This window comes from Aspergillus campestris (assembly GCF_002847485.1).
Source record: "Aspergillus campestris IBT 28561 chromosome Unknown P168scaffold_16, whole genome shotgun sequence".
Taxonomy (NCBI): domain Eukaryota; kingdom Fungi; phylum Ascomycota; class Eurotiomycetes; order Eurotiales; family Aspergillaceae; genus Aspergillus; species Aspergillus campestris.
The window spans coordinates 387626-407085 of record NW_020194351.1 but is presented as its reverse complement, the minus strand read 5'-3'; the positions used below and the strand labels follow the sequence as shown (position 1 = coordinate 407085).

The following is a 19460-nucleotide window of genomic DNA, read 5'->3' as shown; positions in this document are numbered from 1 at the left end:
TACCACACAAGTAGACAATAAACAATTAGTCTATATTCATGCTACCTAATATCAACACATACGATAAAAAGAAAGATAGACAAAGATATTTTTACCAACGCCGCACTCCTCATAAATGCACTCCACCACGCTAATCATCCCTCTTCCGCTTGAACCGCGGCCCCTGCTTAGCCTGGCTGCCGTAGTTGCGTCGGCCCATCGTCTTCTCTGACCGCCCGCTGGCGTTGACGGTGATGTCTACGCGGGGGGGCGTGGGGAATCCGAAACCCTTGGCGACCTTGACGAGGTCGAGCTTGTTGACGTCGAAGATGGAGCGGAGGGAGTGCGAGGCGTAGGCGTGGAGGTAGGCGCGGTAGCCTTCTTTGGCGGACTGATTGCTGTTAGTGGGGATTGATGGGTTTATGGATGGGGGTGAAATACCTGGTGGAGATAGTAGTTTTGGCCGATCAGCTTCTCCAGTTGGGATTGGATGTTGATGATTTTCTTGGCGGGGAACTCGAATTCAACGACGGGCTGTAATTGTTAGTACGTGGGTAGAATAAATGAAAAGGTAGATAGACATACCACTCGCGCCTCCTTCAGCGCCTTGAGGAATCCAACCTCCGACGGCTGCAGGAACATCAGCGTGCGGCCGATCTTGCCCTTAGAGCCACGCGCCGTCCGACCGACACGGTGAATGTAAGATCTAGGATCATCCGGCGGGTCGAACTGCACGATGTAGTCGACAGCGGGAATATCCAAGCCACGCGCGGCGACATCCGTACAGATGAGGATACCCTGGGAGGAGTTGCAGAATTCAAAGAAGGTGTTGGTGCGCTTCTGCTGTTTCATCTTGCCGTGCAGGGCCAGCACGGGCAGGTCGATGTAGTTCAGCAGCTCCGAGTAGTATTTGACGGAGTTACAGCTGGAGAAGAAGACGATGAGCTTCTTCTTGAGGTTCTTCTTCAGGAAGGTGAACAGGAGCAGGAAACGCTTGTCCGCTTCGCAGAGAATGTAGCCTTGCTCGACGCCTTCCACCGTGCTGTGCTCCTTGCGGTGGTCCACGTTGATGTACAGGGGTCCGGGCTTGAGCGAGATGCGCGCAAGATCTTCGACCTGTTATTGTAAGGTCAGCCAGGGAAAAAATAAAAACAATAGAATCTAAGAAAAAGGTAAAACCCACCTTAGTAGTCTGGGTGGCAGAAAACAGCAAAGTCTGACGCTCCTCAGACGGCAAGATGCGCACAATCTGTCGCAGTTCCTCCTCGAAACCAACATCCAGACAACGGTCGGCCTCGTCCAGCACCAGCGTCTTGCAGTTCTTGAAGATGAATCCCTGCGTGTTCTGCAGATGATCCAGCAAGCGACCGGGCGTCGCGATCAGCAGGTTGACACCCTTGTTCAGCTTCTCCGCTTCCGCGCGGCGGTTGGCGCCTCCGATGACGATACCGTACGTCTGCGAATGGTGCTGGAGGAGCTCACGGGCGACACCGAAGATCTGCAGCGCCAGCTCGCGCGTGGGGGAGATGATGATGACACCCGTGCCGTTGCGGGGCTTGAAACGCAGCGCGCTCAACATTTCGATCGCGGGAATCAAGAACGCCAGGGTCTTTCCGGAACCGGTCTTGGCAGCACCGAGGATATCGCGACCAGCCATGGTCGGGGGGATCGTGCGCTGTTGGATCTCGGTCATCGTTTCGAATCCCATCTCCGCGATGGCCTTCATCGTCGGCTCGGTCAGGTTCAGCTCGGTGAATTTGACGGGGTTGGCATCGGTCGGGAGGGAGATTCCGTTGGCAGAGGGGAGGGCAGGAGTCGATGACGACTCGGACTCGTCCTCATTGTCGCTGCCCTCCGATTGCTCAGAGGCAGACTCCTGGGGAGCAACCGTGGGCTCATCTTCGGAGACAGCCCGCTCGGTCCTCTGCTTCTTGGTCTTCTTGGTGTCTACCGGGGCTTCGACGTCTTCGACGGGGGCAGGTGCAGACTTCACTTTGTCGGCAGTCTTATGCGACCGCCGGCGCTTCTGATCTTTCGCGGAAGCCATAATGTTCGGTGTGGATAGAGATGTATGGTGAACCGGCACGTCTGCGTTGATTTTTTGATCGGCGCAGAAAAAAAAAGTTGATGGCGGAGAGGGGGATCATTGTTGTTCCGGAGGCGGTCTAGCGGAGTATCCACCAATAGGAGTCGACTCCACTCTTATGTCAGCTATGCTATGCTGGGCAGTGGGTCTAGCCCCATCGGGCTTTTATCCTTTATTCGCCTGGCATTCAAGGCATCAACATCAACACACATCGTGACTGAGGCATCAATTTCATTCAATTCATCGTCTTTTAAATGTGGTAACTTGTACTTTCGACATGTCTATCTGATGTAGACGACAGATACATGATGCAATACAATAACCGGAAATCATCGCTAAATGCACTTATCAAAGAATGAACAACCTATCCAGTCTGCTTTCCCTGCACTAATGAACCAAATTTCCTCGCTGGCACCCTCAGCTTAAACATGTAATCTATCTCAACACTGCTCCGCCCTTTCATCTCTGGGACACCCCACCACGTTCCCGCCAGGGCCAGGACACAGAGTCCAAAATACACAAAGCCCAGCTTGGCGCGTAGGTCCGCCGCGTCGCGATTGTACAGATATGGCAACACCAGGCTGAATACGATGCCGACGACGCTGCGCGTGACGATGGATACTCCCATACTTTTGGCTCGCAAACGCAGTGATGACACTTCGCTGATGACGGTGTATGAAGCGGGCCAGGCGCCGACGCTGCAGACGACGATGATGACCATCAGGCTTGCCGCGGTGTACCTGTTGATGTTAGACACAGAAAGTCATACAAGGAAGATAGACAACATACCATGGGACGAAGTCGCCCGACCAGCAACCTACTATTCCAACCGCTAGCCACAACACGGTGGTAATGGCGATAGAGGTCAGAATGAGAGTTCGACGCCCCACCTGACTGCTCACCCATACACCGAGGGCATTAGCCACCAATGCAAGGGCAATACCCAGCACCAGCATGATGAGGCTCTCTTTGGCCTTCATGCCAACCATTTGCAGAAAGTAGCTACTATCCGATAGCAAATTAAGCCCGAACAGCGTGGGCACCATTGAGGCAAAGATGACGATCAGAGTCCGCCGTCGGTTGCTTTCGCGGAAACAGTCGCCGTAAGAGGACCGCTCTTCCCGATCCTCCTGCGACACATGGTGCTGCAGGTTCTTGAAGAGCTGGTCGCAGTCGGTTGATTCCGTGTACAACTTCCGAAGGGAGCAGAGTGTGCCGATTAAATCTTGCTGGCGCAGGAGATGCACGGGGCTCTCGGGGATGAGCAGTGCCACGATAATGGGCACAGCGGAAAACGGCCACATTGAGTGAAATGCGACGACATATGCGCTGCGGGACGTCTTTGCGGAGCCCAGGAACACCACCACAGCCCCTATCAATTGTCCGATTAAAGCGAGGGTAGGGATGAGCGCCATGGCTGGCGCGCGCATGGCGGTGGGGACCGCCTCAGACATGTATGTCTGAGCGGTTGTTTGTGCGAGGCCCAGCGCAAATCCTTGTACGATCTCAGCGAGCAGGAACACGCTGCGTCGGGTGTCAATGTCTGCAGAAAGCGGCGAGAGACAGGCGATGGCGACAGCGACCGCAGACAATACGCTGCCAATGGCGAACGGCCATCGGCGCCCGAATCGATCCTGCGCCCAGCCAGCCATGAGCGCGCCCGCGATGTTCCCAACGCACGGCAGGGCCGACCAGAGAGAAAGCCACATCGAAGGGATGATATGTCGGTTGTCATAGCGTTCGCCGAAGTCCTTCTGGAACTGGGGCACGGACGGGACGGTGGTGACGATAACGGAGTCGTATCCACCTAGCAGGAACACGGATGCTAACCCCACCGTGGCCCACGCGACCTTGGGGTGTTGTCTGATTGTAGGCAGCAGAGCTTGGGGAGTGCTTCTCGATGAGAGTAAACTGTCTGTCTCAGAGCGGCGAAGCGACGTATTCGACCCGTGGCTGCTATGATTCGGCCGCTGGCCCGGGCTCAAGTGTCGAAACTCCATTGCACAAAAGTGATATAAATTTTTCCTCCATTTTCAGGATTCAGGGAATCATACCCAAGATAAACCCGTTGGCAGTCTGCCCTACGAGCGGGCGGGAGCAATTATAGAAATGGGGGCCATAGACGGGGCATCCATAGTTGGCGCGTGCGTTGGATCGCCAAGTGGCCCTCGGGTATGGCTGTATACTCTGCAGCTAAATCACGCACAGCCCGCTTTTTAATACGATCCCTCGGGCTCAGCCTCGTCCTTATAAGCTGGGCGTCTGTCCCGCCTGCAGGGTGGTTACATTTCTCTATCTCAGTGGTCAATTCATAGCTACCCCTGAGGATGTTGAAGAACTAGCTTAGGGGCCGTTTGAAATCACACCACTTGATGATGATTATAGATTGTCGGGCGAGATAATTGGCCGTGTCCATGTCGTCTCGAGATCAAGACTGTCTTCCGATGTAACGGAGATGCAACTTAGCTGGAAGAGGCATAGTAATGTCTATTTATTCGCCAGAAAGTTGGACTTCAGATCTAGTCTTTCGCTAAGAGATCTACCGTCTTTCGCTAACTGTCAGTAAGTTGCACCAACCACCTGCGACTTATTCCTCGTTCCATCAGCATCTTACAGAGCACTGAGATATTTGCTTACTAGTTTCGAATAGTCCAGCAAAACCATTTGTCTATCAAGACATTACTCCTGCAGACAGCCAAACCTCTGATTGGCGCTGTTTCTTGACATAGCAATTGTTGACAGCTGGTCAATTGATTGTTCTGAAATACGATGTCGATCTGGATACAATGCATTCACGCGAGATATTATGTCAGATGAGATCGTGTCGGCGGAGTCCTAATACGAGTGCTAAGCACTTGTGTTTCGCAGATTCAAACTCTGCTATGGAGTGTTTTGTTCCTTCAGGAATTTGTCTTCCGTCTCACATATGGAAGGACCGATTACACGGTTAAAAAGATGCTCAAATCAATGATCTCAAAGCTACGAAAAAGGTTACAAAGGTTTGCAAGATTGCCAGAAATTCGAAAATACATGTAGTGTGGGGAAAGCTCTGCAAGCTCTGCAAGTCAGCTAACATGCTGAGCGATTGCAATTCCACATGGATTATTGCAGTCTGTTCTACTAAAAAAAAGTCTTTTGCAGCTACTTGGGTCTTTCAATTTGTCAAAATACGATCGTCCAACATAGATTGTTGATGGTTGAACGGCACATTCAACCCTAGTGTCATCCAGATATAGCACCCAAAGACCCGTGGAATGATATGGGTAAGGTAACTTCGCACACAGATTCTTTGATCCCCTGTGAAGACTTGTATATGAGCAATCATCATTCAATGGTTTGGACGACACGGACTTTTCACACCAGTCCGCAAGGTTCTCAAGCAACCTTGGCGAGCGGCAGAGTTTTGGCATTGAAGCCCACGATAATAGATATCGACTGATATTGCCGCACATTTACGAACAACGCAATTGGCCGAACGGCCTCAAGCCTCGAAATTCGAATAAATCCATCTCCATGCATGCAAATCGCAATCAAAATTTAAAATGGAATCCTGTCCTATTCGGGGAATTTATAAGAAAAGCTGGAGCGCCGTGAGAACCTTGAGGGTGCCAAGTCTCCCGCTCTGCTTGGCATCAACGGGCTTTTTGCACATCGAAAGCATTTGAATGATGAGACTGGACGAGGGCTGCCAGTATAAAGATGGTAGTACCCTCTCAGCTGAAAATTGAGAAATCCAAAAGCATACCCTCTATCTATCCTTCAAGATCTCTCTCGCAAACAACACCATGAAGTACTCAACTCTTCTCATGATAGGGCTGGCCTCCATCGCCCTGGCTCAAGAAGAGCCCGGACCATCGCCCACTGCCTCTGTTGGCTGCGAACCCCACGGTGACCACTGGTGCGTTTATTCTACCTATACTTCGTCATAATGCTAACCAGCTAGGCACTGCGACGGCCCAGCAGAAACACCCACCTCCACCGAAGAAGAAGAAAGCAGCAATGTCACTCCCTCTGTACCAAGCCCCAGCGAGTCTACTGGCTGTGAACCTCATGGCGACCACTGGCACTGTGACGGGCCCGCGTCGACTGATGTATCCGCTACATCTAGCGTCTCAGGCGATGCCACCGGCTCTGCTTCGCCGACGATGCCTAGTCCTAGCCAATCGGTGGGCTGTGAACCGCACGGGGACCACTGGCATTGCGATGGGCCGGCTGAGACAGGCTCGGCTGGTGCTGAGGAGGGGAGTGCGGCAGCAAACGGGGTTAGTCTTTCTGCTGTTGCTGCGATGGCGATTGGTGTTGCTGCTGTATATATTTGATACTTTTGATGGATTGATAATGGGGCTTGTGGATGGGGATATTTGGTGTTGTCTTTGATACCATGAATTATTGATGTTGACTACTTCCAAACCATCTACATAAATTTGAATGTATCTATGACAGAACCCTAAGCAACATCCAGTCCATGCACGACATACTCCTCCCCACAAACAACAACCGTCTGCCCCTGTTTCCACTCCCTCTGATCCTCAACACCGACATCCCTCATCGACGGTAGACTCCCACCATCGGGCCCAAAGACATACTTGTCCCGCCACCCAGACAAAACCCCCCACTCCTCCCGCCGAGCACTAACCTCTCCTCCGCGCTGCACATGACGACCCTCACCCTCAACAGTCTGCGTCTGTCTCAAAGCAAGGTACACCCCACCAGCCCTCCCCAGAAACGTCCTCACCAGCTCACCTCCTACAATCTTCTTCCTCCCCTCCAACACCCACGACACGCAGTGCCCCTCTCCTTCCGCGCCAACAGGTGGCACCAGCGTACGCCACACCTCCTCGTACGCACAAACCGGTGCCCCTGGAACATCGGCACGCGGCATCTCCCCGACTTCCAGGTCGTCTCCGTTTGGAAGTGTTGAGAACGTCCCACAGTCTGCTGTTGAGAAGGCGCCGTGGGAGTCAAGGGCGTGTGTGAACCGCACTACGCCTGTTGTTTGTTAGTGTCATATCTCTTCCTCAACAATTACCTACTGAGTGTATATTGACAAACACACACATAGGTATATTATCTAGAGACAAACACTACTTACTAGAATCATTCTCATCAACCAATCTCTCCCCAGCTATCGCCCAATCTAAACCACCAGTAGCCTTGTCAACGCGCAAGTCCACATACCACCCATTGACGGACAGGACAAGGGTATCAGTTGGTTCGGAAGGTGAGGACGGGGGCCAACTGATGGAGATGCGGGTGGAGAGATTTGTGTTTGCCATTTTTTGTTGTTTGTCTTAATATCTGCTTTCTTTATCTCCTGTGTTTGTTGGAATATGGACAAACGGGACTGTGGGGTTCCAATGGGAACTTGGCGGTTCCCCGCATGGCTAGTAGGAATAGGAGTACGTCATAGGCTGAGGACTGCATGGCGGCATACCCTATCCAAATCTATAGCTTTCGAAGGGGTCATGGAGCCATGGGTGATGCAAGGAGTGAATTCATGGAGGTTTGAAATGTTGAGTTGTGAGACATCCAAATGGGCAGTGTCAGGTGACTTGCAGTGTTGTTCCATATAAAATTGTTGTTTTGACTCTTCATGTTTTTTTTGCAATCGTTTTCGACCTTTCCTAGCTTCGACCTCATCAGTATTATCATTGATCTGCCTGTCTCCACCGGTCATTCCACAGCAAACGCGTAGTCGGGCGGGACGTGTCTTTGGTGGGGACTATAATACAACCCCACATCCATTCTCCAGCCATCCTCTATTCTGTTACCTCTACCATCTCATAAGGCCAAGGCTAGTCTGCTGGACCAGACAGCGGATATTGTTCCTTTAGCCTTTCATCGCCAATATGCTACCTGACTTCTTGGGGAGTAGCTACGCCCGCTACAGATCAGATACCAATAAGTTTGCAACGTGGCTCCTGGAGACCGCCAGCCAATGTGGCTATCAACCACCTGCCCTCTCTGCCACCGTTCCTACCACGAGAAAGGGTAAACGCAACAACAAAAACCATGGCTCAGATGCAGACCCAATCCAATACAGTGCAACTACCAAAGACCTGCAAAAGCTCGCCGAGGTGGTCGCCGGTTCTGCTCTCACGGTACCCCAGTCAGTTCTCGCCATCGCCAGACGTGCCATCAAATTGAGAACAGCGGTCACTTCCTGGTTCTTGGGCCAGGGCGACTCCATGAACAACAAGCGTCATGCTCATTTCATCACGGCGCTGGAGCAAATATGCGAGACTCTAGAATGGAAGACCAACCAACCCCCGAAGCCAGACGCGAAGCAGCCACCACCGACTTCGGAGGCTCAGGGTGACGATGCCGTTGCTGACAGCTTTCTAAACAAATTTGCTGTTCTGACGGTGGAGGAACCCCAGGATACGGCGCCATCTCAACCGACCCCCGCCGAATCGAAAAAGATCGTCAAGGTGACGGTTGTGGAGGAGGACGACAATAAGGAAGAAGACGCACATCTTGGTCCGTTGTTCTTCAAGACCCTCTGCTTACTTCAGGACTTGAGCAATATCCGAAAATTCCTTTCCATCACCTGGTCGGAGTATCGAGATAAGAAGATCGATCTTATGAATGCCGCCGTAGTGACTGACAATGCTTTGCAACTTGCCCAGCAACTTATACAGGAGGTGGAGGCGGAGTGGTACAATTCCCTTTCGGGGCTTTTGGAAGGAAAGGATACTGTGCAGGATATTGTCTAAAATATCGCTGTGTGGAACCACGGCATTTCTCCAGCTCCATCCACCGAAATTGGCCTGCCATACAACAAGAACATGGCCGATATAGCCGACTGGTGCTATATACCAACGAAGATCTTACTTGACTCCTTCGCAGACGTCCTTCAGGACAATCATCTGCCAGTCTTTAAAAAAGGCTACTTCGGCACCTATAATCCGAAAGCGAACAGAGAGCGGATGTCTCTGGGTCAGAAATTCAACGAAGACAAAATCATCCTTCTTTCGATTTTGCCCGAGTTTTGCATGCTTGATGCATTCAAAATCCAAGTGCCTACTGAGGACGCGATCACTAGAGGCCTTGCTGAGTTTGCCAAGACCAAGAAGGTTACTATGTGGCTTTGCTTCGTCTCCCAGATCTTTCTCGACGTTCATCATACCATGCGACACAGCACCTTGGGTGCATTTGGAGACCTCCGAATGTCTGGGATTCGCATCCAGAAGACTATCGATGACTATCTACAACTGTCGAAAACACACCCGCAGCCCAAATTTTGGCCAAAAGAGGGTGACGAGGAGATCCGAAGTATAAGGTCAACCATCCAGTCATGGATCATACAAGATCTGTTCCTAGATCTTCGAGTCCAGTCTAAACTCACCCGCGTTGGCCCCCCGCCCGAGAAGCATGCACTCTTCTCGCAGCACGCTATCCTCTGCGGCTTGATCCTGTTCAATCTTAATACCCGAATGCAATCCGTTGGCCAGCAGCTCGTCACCCAATGGTACGACGTCCAACAGCTGGCCTTCTTGCACAACCTGGTCCTGAATTCCCCAGCGCACAAAGACCTGAGATGGCCTGACATGGATGCTTTCATCAAGATCCATGGCGAGTCTCATATTTTCATTGGTTCGCGGCCAAAGAACGCCGATGAATCGCTGACCAGGCTTGAGCTGGCCACAGGCATCTCATCCGCTGTCAATTTTGCGCGTGACTCCCGGTGCAAACGATTTCAATTCCACAAGCCTGACGGCAAGAATGCTCGCGTACTCAAGCCCACCACTGCAGTCGCGAACCTGTTCTTCGCACAGTACGTTGGTGATCCCGAGGAAGATGGCGGGATTGCAAACATCGACAGGATCCTGGACGAGGTTGTACGAAAATCGAAGCTCGAACCGTCCAGCAAGGACCTTCAGCGAGCCAATCCGGAGACCATCATCACCCGAACGTGGTCCAAGACCCACAACATCGACATACTGCACCTTCTCGCCTTCCTGAAGACCAAGCTATTCGAAGAGGAGCCCATCATCCTGTACAACTACTTCGGCATGCACAAACGCTCCGTCGAGCTACTCCGACTGATCCGCGACAAAGAGCACCAGAAGTTCGTCCAATATTTCACGTCGGCATACATGCCCGACGACTCCTTCATCTCAAACATCGTCATCCTCATCCATCATGTCGCGCGAGGCTCGGCCCAAAACGCACGTGACATGGGACTAGCATCTACCGGAGTTCAACTGATGAGTCGGATTGTCACGAGCGCTGGCGACGTGATGCGGGAATACTTGAGGAAGAATGGAGACGTGGCGTGCAAAGAGCTGAGAGTGTTCTGCAAGAACAAGACCCCAATCCAAGATGATGCTGCCTATGATACGAGCGAATCGGACGACCTGGTGTTTTCCTGGCTCAGCCTTGAGGACGTCCTGGGTCCCAAGGGTGTGGCCTCGCTCCAGACCGGGATTCCGATAGGCTTATAGACCTGGTGCTGTCTTGATGGTAATACCTGTTCGAATATACGAAAACTCTGCTTCATGTGTTATGTCTTAGGATTTCATGGTCTAGTCAACCCAATGCAACAAGATCGGATCAGTTTGTTTCCGAGTACCATAAGCAATACAGTCATGGTCGAACATCGTAGGACATACTGCATATCATGGTAACAAGGCTGAGCTTAGGTATGTTCGGTATTCAAGTCGTGTGCATACTCAAAGGGTCGGACTCAAAGACCACCACCTACCTAGTATAGAGTACTCCCAGAATAAGTAGGAAGGTTCATCTACAGCCCTCAAGTTACTCCTCTGGACTAACAGATAATTGCACAAGTATCCAAATATCACCTAATATAATGATGTACACTAAAACATCATACTTCATAATATTGAGGTAAGATCACCTACGGTAGCCACGCTTACTTGAGATATCTACAAGTTGACACCAGCTCCTTCCACTCAAATAAAATATACCGACCTCCGCCCCTTCCAGTCGAAGAAGAAGCCTACATGGGTACCTACCACCTAGATGGCATTCCAGACCCCAGAACAACCCACCACTTCCAACTATCCCCGCCCATATACATACACTACACAGCAATACTCTTTAATCATCATATCTTACAAGCTTCCGAAATCCATTACGCAATGACTATTAGATTTGTGCCCCACCCCGCGCCGGAGGTAGAGCCTGAAGAGAGCTATTCCCCCGATGTGGTGAAGGACGAAGAGAGATATACCCCCGACGTGGTAGACGACGAAGAGGAATATACCCCCGACGTGTCAGAGGACGAAGAGAGTCATACCCCCGAAGAGCATGAGGAGATATGTCCCCCCGACGTGCTCCTTATCAGCAAGGACGGTGGATCTCAGGAGGTGCACAGCGGTCTCCTTGCCGAGTACTCTAAATATCTCAGGCGATGTTTCGAATTCAGTGTAAGCAACCCCCCAGGCACAGCCCACCTCATCACTAATGCCTCAATCCTGAAGGACAATGGCCCCTGGCGTGTCAAAACCAACTTCAGCCTACGCAGCATCAAGTACCTGGTCGAGTTCCTCTACACTGGAGAAGTCCAACTCCCGAGATACCAGCCCCCGGGACTCTTCTTTCCTTATGGCCGTCAATACAGCTCGTTATACGACCAAAGGCAGCGAAGGGAAGAGCACGCATTCAATATATTCAGCATACTCGTTGAAGTGCACAACCTCGCGCTCTGCTACCACGTTGACCAGCTCCGGATAGCGGCGGAAGAGCGGATCACCAGAGTCCTGGCAGACTGTACGGGCAAGATGGACTTGTTTCGCGGGGCGGCATGCATTTTGGAAAACGGGATAGACGAGACGAACAAGGCTCTCGCAACGGTCCATGTGATTAAGATGCTGCATTTGTACTCTTCCAACAAACGTTTCCCGCACTTTATGTGGACCCGGGCATGGTGCACCGCGCTCAAGAGGATGCCGCGGGAAGCCGCGCAAGAATATTATAACTTGCTTGCGGGCTATATCCGTCTTAATGATAGTGAGCCCGCTAAGGAGGCGATGGAAAGCTTGCCAATGCATTACAATTGGGTGATGTCTTTTAGGAGTCATCAAAGTTTGTGAGCTATCTTTATGGTGCTAGAAGGCTATTGCCAGTGGATGGTATCACTATGGTGTATTTGTATTATTCCTGTGGTTTGCATTTTTGAATCAAATGTTTTGTGTTTGACTCGAGCTGGTTATTCTAGTCTAGTAGTCCCATAAAAACAGCAACTATGTTATCATACAAATAGTCACGACGAACGTAATTCAAAACTACCAGCTTGGCAAGCAATGAGATGATTAGTGAGATGAGCGGGAATGGCTTCTAAAGGACAATTTAGGCGAAGAATAGATATCACGGTAGGCGTAGAGGCTCCGGGCTCATAACCTGTGGAAGAACCAATGAAAACATTCCAGATAGTGATCTTGATGACTTGAAACGTCGAAGATGTTGCGAAAGTGATGCAAGATTAAAACACAAAAGGTGTGGGGAAAGGGCTCTGCAAGTCAGCTGATATATATCAACATCACCAGGAAGAATCCGCCAGACTGCAGGCCTGATGACCGAAGTAGCATAAGAGCCGTGCTAACGCCAGGAAACGATAGGATCACCTCCCCACAGCATGTCCTTCAACCCATGTATCGACTGGTGGTCGCTTCACGCCACGACAGCCGATCTGCAGCGGGCGGTCTCATTCCCGGACGAGGCTGTCAACCCGCCGCGGTCGTGCTAGTAGAGGGAGACTTTGCCAGCGTGTTCAACAGGAAAGACAACATTTGCGACGTGATTGTCACACTGTTCTTCCTCAACACTGTGCGTAATATTTACAGCTATCTAGGCAAGCCATCCACTGCTACAGCGCGACAGCGTGAGGTTGAACCTGAGCCCGTTGCTATACAGCAGTGGGCCGCTCCTGCAGCTATCGCTCGAAGAGGATATTGCCCTGGCAGATACAGTGGGGCACCGTTTCGAAATAAAAGGAAGTCAGAGCGGGGTGGATTCTCTGGGCATTGTTTTGTTCGAGGGAAAAGACGTGGCGTGGCATGGGCATGGCGTATGGTCGGAATGCACGGGAGGCTGAGCACGAACGCGTCTATTGCGCAAACGTGGCAGGCTGTAGTAGTTTGATTGAGCATGGCCTATCAATATCCTTGTTTTATTTCTCGGGGTCGTCTTGCATTTGATTGTTGCACGGATCGCTGGTATCGCACTTGTTCTGCGCTCCCTGTCCGTTCTGTCGGGATCCTTGCATTATATCACACAAGAATGTTTATATTTTTTGTCAGGGGGATTCTCCAGACACGCTCGCCCTTTTCTTGCTGTCTGGATTGCTGTTCTTCTTACAATTAACATTCGAAGCACATCCGACACAGGAGGAATTGGTAGAAAGAACTACAGCAAGGATACACCATGGCAGACACAGATCCCAAAACACTCAAAGAAAACCCCCCCATCGCCATCTCCCTCGACGATGAACTCAGCGACGCAGCATTACTCCGAAAGATTGACTGGCGCATTCTCCCCATCATGTTCCTGACGTATTTTCTCCAATTCCTCGACAAAGTCTCCCTCAATGTACGTACCCGATATATCCAGCCATTCAGCTGCTAACGAAAACAGTACGCAAATGTAATGGGTCTCCAAGTGGACCTCAAAATGCATGGGAACAACTTTGCCTGGCTGGCGACGGCGTTTTTTATTGCGTATGCCGTGGCGGAGATTCCTCAGGGTGCGTCCTTTACTGTGTGTATACGATGCGTTGCTAAAGATAATGTAGGAATCCTCCTGCAACGATTCCCCGTGACGAAAGTCCTCGGGGTGAATATCCTCTGTTGGGGCGTGTTGCTCTCCTGCTCGGCCGCAGCGACCAACTATGCTGGAATGATGGCTTTGCGTGTTCTGCTAGGGGTGATGGAGGCTGTTATTGGTAGGTTCTCCTCCTCTTTTTCTTTTTCATATTATCATATGTATGGAAGATAACAGTAAAGTAGCACCCGCTCTCACAATCTACACCGCAATGTGGTACACCCGAGAAGAGTCCACCCCGCGGTACGGCTTCTGGTACTGTGGACTAGGCGCCGGCCAAATCATCGGCGGACTGATCTCGTTCGCCGCGCAACGCGCCACGCCGTCCGGGTCAGGGCTGCACGGATGGCGGGCGATGTTCGTCGCGATCGGAGTAGTGAACGTTGCGATCGCGGGGCTCGTCCTGTTCGTGCTGCCGTCCTCGCCGGACACAGCGGGGTTTCTGAGCGAGGCGGAGCGGGCGCGGATCGCGCAGCGGCTGAGTGAGGACGAGGCTGGGAGGGTCGGGGTGGGGCGGAAGCAGAGCGGGTGGAGATCGCTGGCTGGAGCCTTGTGCGATGCGCAGACGTGGCTCCTGGCGCTGTTGACGGTACTGGTGTGTGTGCCTAGCGGGGTGATTACGACGTTCTCGGCGGTGCTGATCAAGGGGTTTGGGTATACGAGTGAGGAGAGCGCGCTGCTGAATATGCCGAGTGGGGTGGTTAGTATCGCCGCGACGATGGTGTCGACGTGGGCGATTGCGCGTCGGTATTCGCGGTGGTTGGCGATTGATCTGCTGCTCGTGCCGACGCTGGTTGGGTCGTGTCTGATGAGTTTCTTGCCCGCGTCGAACCAGGGGGGGTGTCTGGTAGGGATTTATCTGGTGAATTCGACGGTGGCGCCGTTGGCGTTGATCTTTGCGTGGACGGGGGCGAACTATAAGGACTATACTATGCGGGTATTTCATTCTGCTGCTGTGCTGTGCTGGGTGAAGCATGCTAACATGATCAGGTCTCCGGATGTTCATTGATATCTGCTGCGTTTAGTATCGCCAATATCATCGGTCCGCAGACGTTCCAAGCGGCCGACGCACCAGAGTATGTACTCTGTAAAAACCACTAACGTGAACTTCAAGACTAACTATACAGATACCTCCCTGCAAAACTCACCCTCGTGGCTGTCAACGCCGCGGGAATTGTCGTTTCTACTGCCCTGCGAGTGTTGTATGGAGTGCGCAACGCGCGGGCCAGCAGGATGGGGTTGCCAGCGATGGGTCGCATCGAGGGGAAATTACAGCCTGATGGGCTTGATCAGGCTGGGTTTCGCTACGTTTATTAAATACGCACTTGTAATTGTGGCTGTAGGGGATGTTCTTACTTTGATATACAATTTAATCAATCATACGACCCTAGTATGTCTCATTCACAGTTGTCTACGTATCAGTCGATGACCCCGCCTCGCACAGCCTTCTATATAGCCTGAATTATATACAAGAAAGTTTAAGTCTAACAGTCAGCAATTAAGCTCGCACCTCTGTCCCCAATCTCAACATCCTCTATCACCTCTACACCACCATCCATCTTTACAGAATGGACCCCGTCCTCATTATCGGCGGCGGACTAGTGGGCCTAACCCTAGCCCAAGCCCTAAAAAAGGTTGACCTCTCCTCCTCGTCCTCCCTCAAAGCCTATAACACATCTAATGTTAATTTACAACAGAAAGACATCCCCTTCGAAGTCTACGAGCGCGACGCCTCCCCGGCAGCCCGCGATCAAGGCTGGGCCATAACACTGCATTGGGGCCTAGACCCCCTACGCAAGACAATCCCATCCGAGATCCTATCGCTCATCGAAGCAGAGCAGGTCGACCCCGACGTCGCGAAAAACGACAATGGCAATTTCCTATTTCTGGACCTTGCGACGGGGGAAGCCAAGTTCAAGGTCCCGCCCACGCATCGGTGGCGTGTGAACAGGGACGGCATGAGGCGGGCTTTGTTGACCGGGCTGGAAGAGCGGGTACACTGGGGGAAGCGGTTGGTGGGGGTGGAGGAGTCGGGGTCAGCCGTCACGGTGAGGTTTGAGGATGGGACGCACGCGTCGGGGAAGATGGTGATTGGGGCGGAGGGGAGTCGCTCGGAGGTGAGACGGGCGCTGTGTCCGGGGGGGTATCGCAATGAGCCGCTGGAGGCTGTGCGGTTCGTAGGCGTCGCGGTCGATATGGCTCCGGAGGCGATCGCGCCGCTGCGGGCGCTGGATCCGCTGCTGTTCCAGGGGTGTCATCCGCTGACGGGGACGTTCATGTGGTTTTCTGTGCTGGAGACGCCCGTGCGGAATGGGACTCTCGGGACGGCGGGGGAGAAGTTTCGCGCGCAGATATGCCTGTCTTGGAGGGCGAGGTCGGTGGAGGATGAGGTTGAGGGGACGAGTGAGGGACGGTTGGCGGGTATGAAGAGAAGGGCGGAGGGGTTTGCGCCTTGTTTTTATGATGCTGTGCAGGGGATTCCTGAGGGGACGCCGGTTACGGAGGTGAAGCTGGCGGATTGGGAGTGTTTGGAGTGGGATAATAAGGGACGCATGACGTTGGTGGGGGATGCTGCGCATGCGATGACCATGTGTATGTTTCTTTCCTTCTTTTCTTTTTATAGGGTGGTGCTAACCTGACAGGGATTTAGACCGCGGCGAAGCAGGCAACCATGGCCTGCTAGATGCATACTGGCTAGCTAAAGCCATCGACAAGGTGTATCGGGGAGAGGACTCAAAAACTGCCCTAGACGTGTATGAGGGAGAGATGCGCGAGCGAGCACAACGGGCTGTTAAGCTGAGTCGACAGGCCTGTTATGATGCACATGAGTGGGAGCAGCTGAACGAGCACTCTCCTGTTTTACAGAAACGTTCACTCATCTAATTGTTACCATTGAGTGAGGGAATGTATAGGTGGGAGTGAAGTATGGACACCGGATTAGGGCTTGCATGTCATGTGTTCCAGCGAGGTGCGTCTATTAGAAAGTGATTATGACTTGGTTTAAGCTCGGTCTAAAGTGTACTGCAAACCACTACAAATATACTATCATCTTGATTTACCAAGCAGTCTTTCCTAGAATACAGTCACCCAAGGTCATAACCAAATATCTTTCTTGCCCAGTGGACACCATCGCATAGGTTACGGCTATTCTTTAGAACAGCCAGTCTGCCAGTGAGATGATACGAATAGTAATAATAGAGCGCGTTGGGCGGTTCGAGTCTGCAGCCTGCGGTCAACCTTACTTGGGGCTGTACTAGAGTGCATGGCAAGGCGAGGTTGGCCGAGAGGGTGGAGACCATCGACTCTGTCTTGATTTTTTCGGGAAACTGTTGCCTGGTACGGTGCCAAGTGGCGCGACTATGAGTCCACTCCTCAACGTGAGATTAGTCGTTCTTTGTGCATAATATGTTGTGCGACTTCAATATGCAAGACAGTTCATAGTCGAGCATTACCAGCTTGGTACCAGCTCTTTCCAAGGTGATTATTATTTCTTATACTTGGCAAAATGGAATACGCCAGACTACACGACGTCATATTCAGCTGTCTGCGCAAGAATACGCATCTTGATACAGGCTGCCTGTCTATAGTGAGGCCATCATGCGAGGCAAACAGCCCACTATCAGACATATCATATTGCTGCTTCGACGAGCGTAGTCAAGACACAATTATGAGCTAGCTGTTCACCGCATACTAATACTCCATACCCCCTATCTTCTTCCCGCATCAACTTTGACGGAAAAAGAGGTCAAAGCAAAATGACAGATGAAGAACAAACACCAGTTGAAAGGCAAATTGTACTCTGCTTCGACGGCACGGGCAATACCTTCCGCACCGACGGCACCGAGACTAATATTCTCCGAATATGCCGCATGCTAGAGCGGACCGACGAGCAGTGCATGTCCCCGTCCAGTTCATTCATCAGCTAATACTGACCCCATCCTACCAACAGTGTGTTACTATCAGCGTATTTCCCACCCGCCCCTCTACCAAGCCTATGTATATCGAACTAACCCCCACAGCCGGCATCGGCACCCAGATAACGCCCGGCTCCCTAGCAAGCACGACCATCCGCCGCACTGGGCGTCTGGCGGGCTCATCCCACGCAGTGGATCTCGCCCTGGGACGAACATTCCACCAACACGTACTAGGCGGGTACCGCTTCCTCATGCGCCACTACCGGGCATCGACACAAATCTACGTATTCGGCTTCAGTAGAGGGGCATTCACAGCACGGTTCCTGGTCGAGATGGTCGACTTCGTGGGGCTGCTCGGCCCCGACAACGAGGAGATGCTCCCGCTAATATGGAAGGCGTTCATGACGTGGAAGACACGCGGGTGCGACGCAGAGGCCAAGCGACGCGCGCTACACTTTGTGACCGAGACGCGCGAGACGCTGTGTCGGCCGACGAGCCAGCCCGTGCGCTTCCTGGGTGTCTTCGACACCGTAAACAGCATTGCTGATTTCCGGGTCGATTTGCAGATTATTTCGATGGCGCAGGTCACGCGCCATGCTGTTAGTGTTGATGAGAGGAGGGTGAAGTTTCGTCCTGTGCTGTTGAAGCCCATGGGGACGAGGTGTCCTTGTGCGGGTCCGCTGGGGGGGTTGGGGCCAGAGCGCACGGCGTCGAGCTTGCTGGCTGCTTGGAAGAGGAAGAGTCGGGGGGATGCTGCGGAGAGGCTGAATACGGCTGTGCTGGGGAGTGCGGAGGAGCAGGATGTGCAGGAGGTGTGGTTTCCTGGGGGGCATGCAGATATTGGCGGCGGGTGTCAGCGGTCGGACGAGCGTGAGAAACACCAGTTGAGTCATGCGCCGCTTGTGTGGATGGTGCAGGAGGCGAGTCGGGCTGGGTTGAGGTTTGATAAGGCAAAGCTGCGCCGGTTTGGCTGTGCCGAGGTGGCGGTTGGTGATGATGGTGGTGGTGGTGGTGGTAGGCAAGGTGTGGATGAGAGCGTGGAATTCCATACGGCGCTGGAGGAGTCGAGCACCCGCGGAACACTCCACGATCTCTTGTCGTTTGGGCACGGGCTGTCTCGCGCTTCTGTGCTTGCGTGGAGGGCGATGGAGTACTTCCCTGTCAGGCGGATTGACCTGCTGCCGCAGGGGAGGTGGAAGGTAGCACGGTGGCCGCCTCCCAGGGGCGCGGCTCGGGGCGTTCCCGATGACGCCATGATACATGTATCTGTTATTCGCAGGATGAAGGCAGATCCGGGATACCGTCCGCAGAACCTACTGGGCAGGAGAGACGACTGTACGGGGAGCTTTGACGCTACAGAATGGCAGATTCATGCTAGCAAGGGGGATGCAGTGCGGGAAACATGGACGAAGATGCATTAAGTTGGGGATAAGTAGGAGTTTGTATATACAATAAGATTGATCATGTCGACCTATGAGAGCGTCATATTTGTTGAGAAGGACTTTGTCTGTCAGATCAGATTCTGTTTACTGTTCGCCACAATCGGCTATCCTGTGGCCATTTTCTGACAGCTGTGTCTGTCCCTTATCGACTGGAGACAGTGGTGTCAATAGGACAGTAGGTGTGTCGAGACCGTCCTAGGGCTTGTATGTCCCGTGACCCTGTCAATTGGTGTCATTATAGATGCGATCAGT

At 52.4% G+C, this 19460-nt stretch overlaps 9 protein-coding genes across 9 annotated transcripts; 6 read left to right on the top strand and 3 right to left on the bottom strand.

The window, feature by feature from the left end:
- Window positions 1-32: 32 nt before the first annotated feature.
- has1 (ATP-dependent RNA helicase HAS1) lies at window positions 33-2059 on the bottom strand. The gene is made up of 4 exons (XM_024835572.1): window positions 1163-2059; window positions 565-1095; window positions 421-513; window positions 33-370 (listed from the first exon to the last, which is right to left on the bottom strand). The coding sequence occupies exons 1-4, from the start codon at window positions 2024-2026 to the stop codon at window positions 131-133; spliced, it is 1728 nt and encodes a 575-aa protein (XP_024688740.1). The 5' UTR covers window positions 2027-2059; the 3' UTR covers window positions 33-130.
- A 370-nt stretch (window positions 2060-2429) lies between these two features.
- Window positions 2430-4248, bottom strand: P168DRAFT_330669 (MFS general substrate transporter; the record flags this gene model as incomplete). The annotated part of the gene is made up of 2 exons (XM_024841610.1): window positions 2855-4248; window positions 2430-2805 (listed from the first exon to the last, which is right to left on the bottom strand). The coding sequence occupies exons 1-2, from the start codon at window positions 4063-4065 to the stop codon at window positions 2430-2432; spliced, it is 1587 nt and encodes a 528-aa protein (XP_024688739.1). The 5' UTR covers window positions 4066-4248.
- A 1602-nt stretch (window positions 4249-5850) lies between these two features.
- On the top strand, window positions 5851-6342 carry P168DRAFT_214950 (uncharacterized protein; the record flags this gene model as incomplete). Its single annotated transcript, XM_024833076.1, has 2 exons — window positions 5851-5963; window positions 6009-6342. Coding segments are annotated over 2 exons (447 nt in total), but the record flags the coding sequence as incomplete, so codon positions are not given.
- A 170-nt stretch (window positions 6343-6512) lies between these two features.
- P168DRAFT_285653 (uncharacterized protein) lies at window positions 6513-7341 on the bottom strand (the record flags this gene model as incomplete). Its single annotated transcript, XM_024836226.1, has 2 exons — window positions 6513-7054; window positions 7158-7341. The coding sequence occupies 2 exons, from the start codon at window positions 7339-7341 to the stop codon at window positions 6513-6515; spliced, it is 726 nt and encodes a 241-aa protein (XP_024688737.1).
- Window positions 7342-7914: 573 nt separating this feature from the next.
- P168DRAFT_337449 (uncharacterized protein) lies at window positions 7915-10622 on the top strand (the record flags this gene model as incomplete). The annotated part of the gene is made up of 2 exons (XM_024841745.1): window positions 7915-8775; window positions 8851-10622. 2 exons carry the CDS (start codon window positions 7915-7917, stop codon window positions 10510-10512), a joined length of 2523 nt encoding a protein of 840 aa, XP_024688736.1. The 3' UTR covers window positions 10513-10622.
- Window positions 10623-11172: 550 nt separating this feature from the next.
- P168DRAFT_322591 (uncharacterized protein) lies at window positions 11173-12126 on the top strand (the record flags this gene model as incomplete). The annotated part of the gene is made up of 1 exon (XM_024840590.1): window positions 11173-12126. One exon carries the CDS (start codon window positions 11173-11175, stop codon window positions 12124-12126), a length of 954 nt encoding a protein of 317 aa, XP_024688735.1.
- Window positions 12127-13456: 1330 nt separating this feature from the next.
- P168DRAFT_244701 (putative MFS transporter) lies at window positions 13457-15169 on the top strand (the record flags this gene model as incomplete). Its single annotated transcript, XM_024833941.1, has 6 exons — window positions 13457-13621; window positions 13667-13775; window positions 13824-13973; window positions 14038-14789; window positions 14843-14928; window positions 14980-15169. The coding sequence occupies 6 exons, from the start codon at window positions 13457-13459 to the stop codon at window positions 15167-15169; spliced, it is 1452 nt and encodes a 483-aa protein (XP_024688734.1).
- Window positions 15170-15420: 251 nt separating this feature from the next.
- P168DRAFT_260750 (FAD-dependent oxidoreductase) lies at window positions 15421-16794 on the top strand (the record flags this gene model as incomplete). The annotated part of the gene is made up of 3 exons (XM_024834675.1): window positions 15421-15486; window positions 15550-16444; window positions 16503-16794. The coding sequence occupies 3 exons, from the start codon at window positions 15421-15423 to the stop codon at window positions 16733-16735; spliced, it is 1194 nt and encodes a 397-aa protein (XP_024688733.1). The 3' UTR covers window positions 16736-16794.
- Window positions 16795-17607: 813 nt separating this feature from the next.
- P168DRAFT_313611 (T6SS phospholipase effector Tle1-like catalytic domain-containing protein) lies at window positions 17608-19187 on the top strand (the record flags this gene model as incomplete). Its single annotated transcript, XM_024839687.1, has 2 exons — window positions 17608-17761; window positions 17872-19187. The coding sequence occupies 2 exons, from the start codon at window positions 17608-17610 to the stop codon at window positions 19185-19187; spliced, it is 1470 nt and encodes a 489-aa protein (XP_024688732.1).
- Between the last annotated feature and the right edge of the window lie 273 nt (window positions 19188-19460).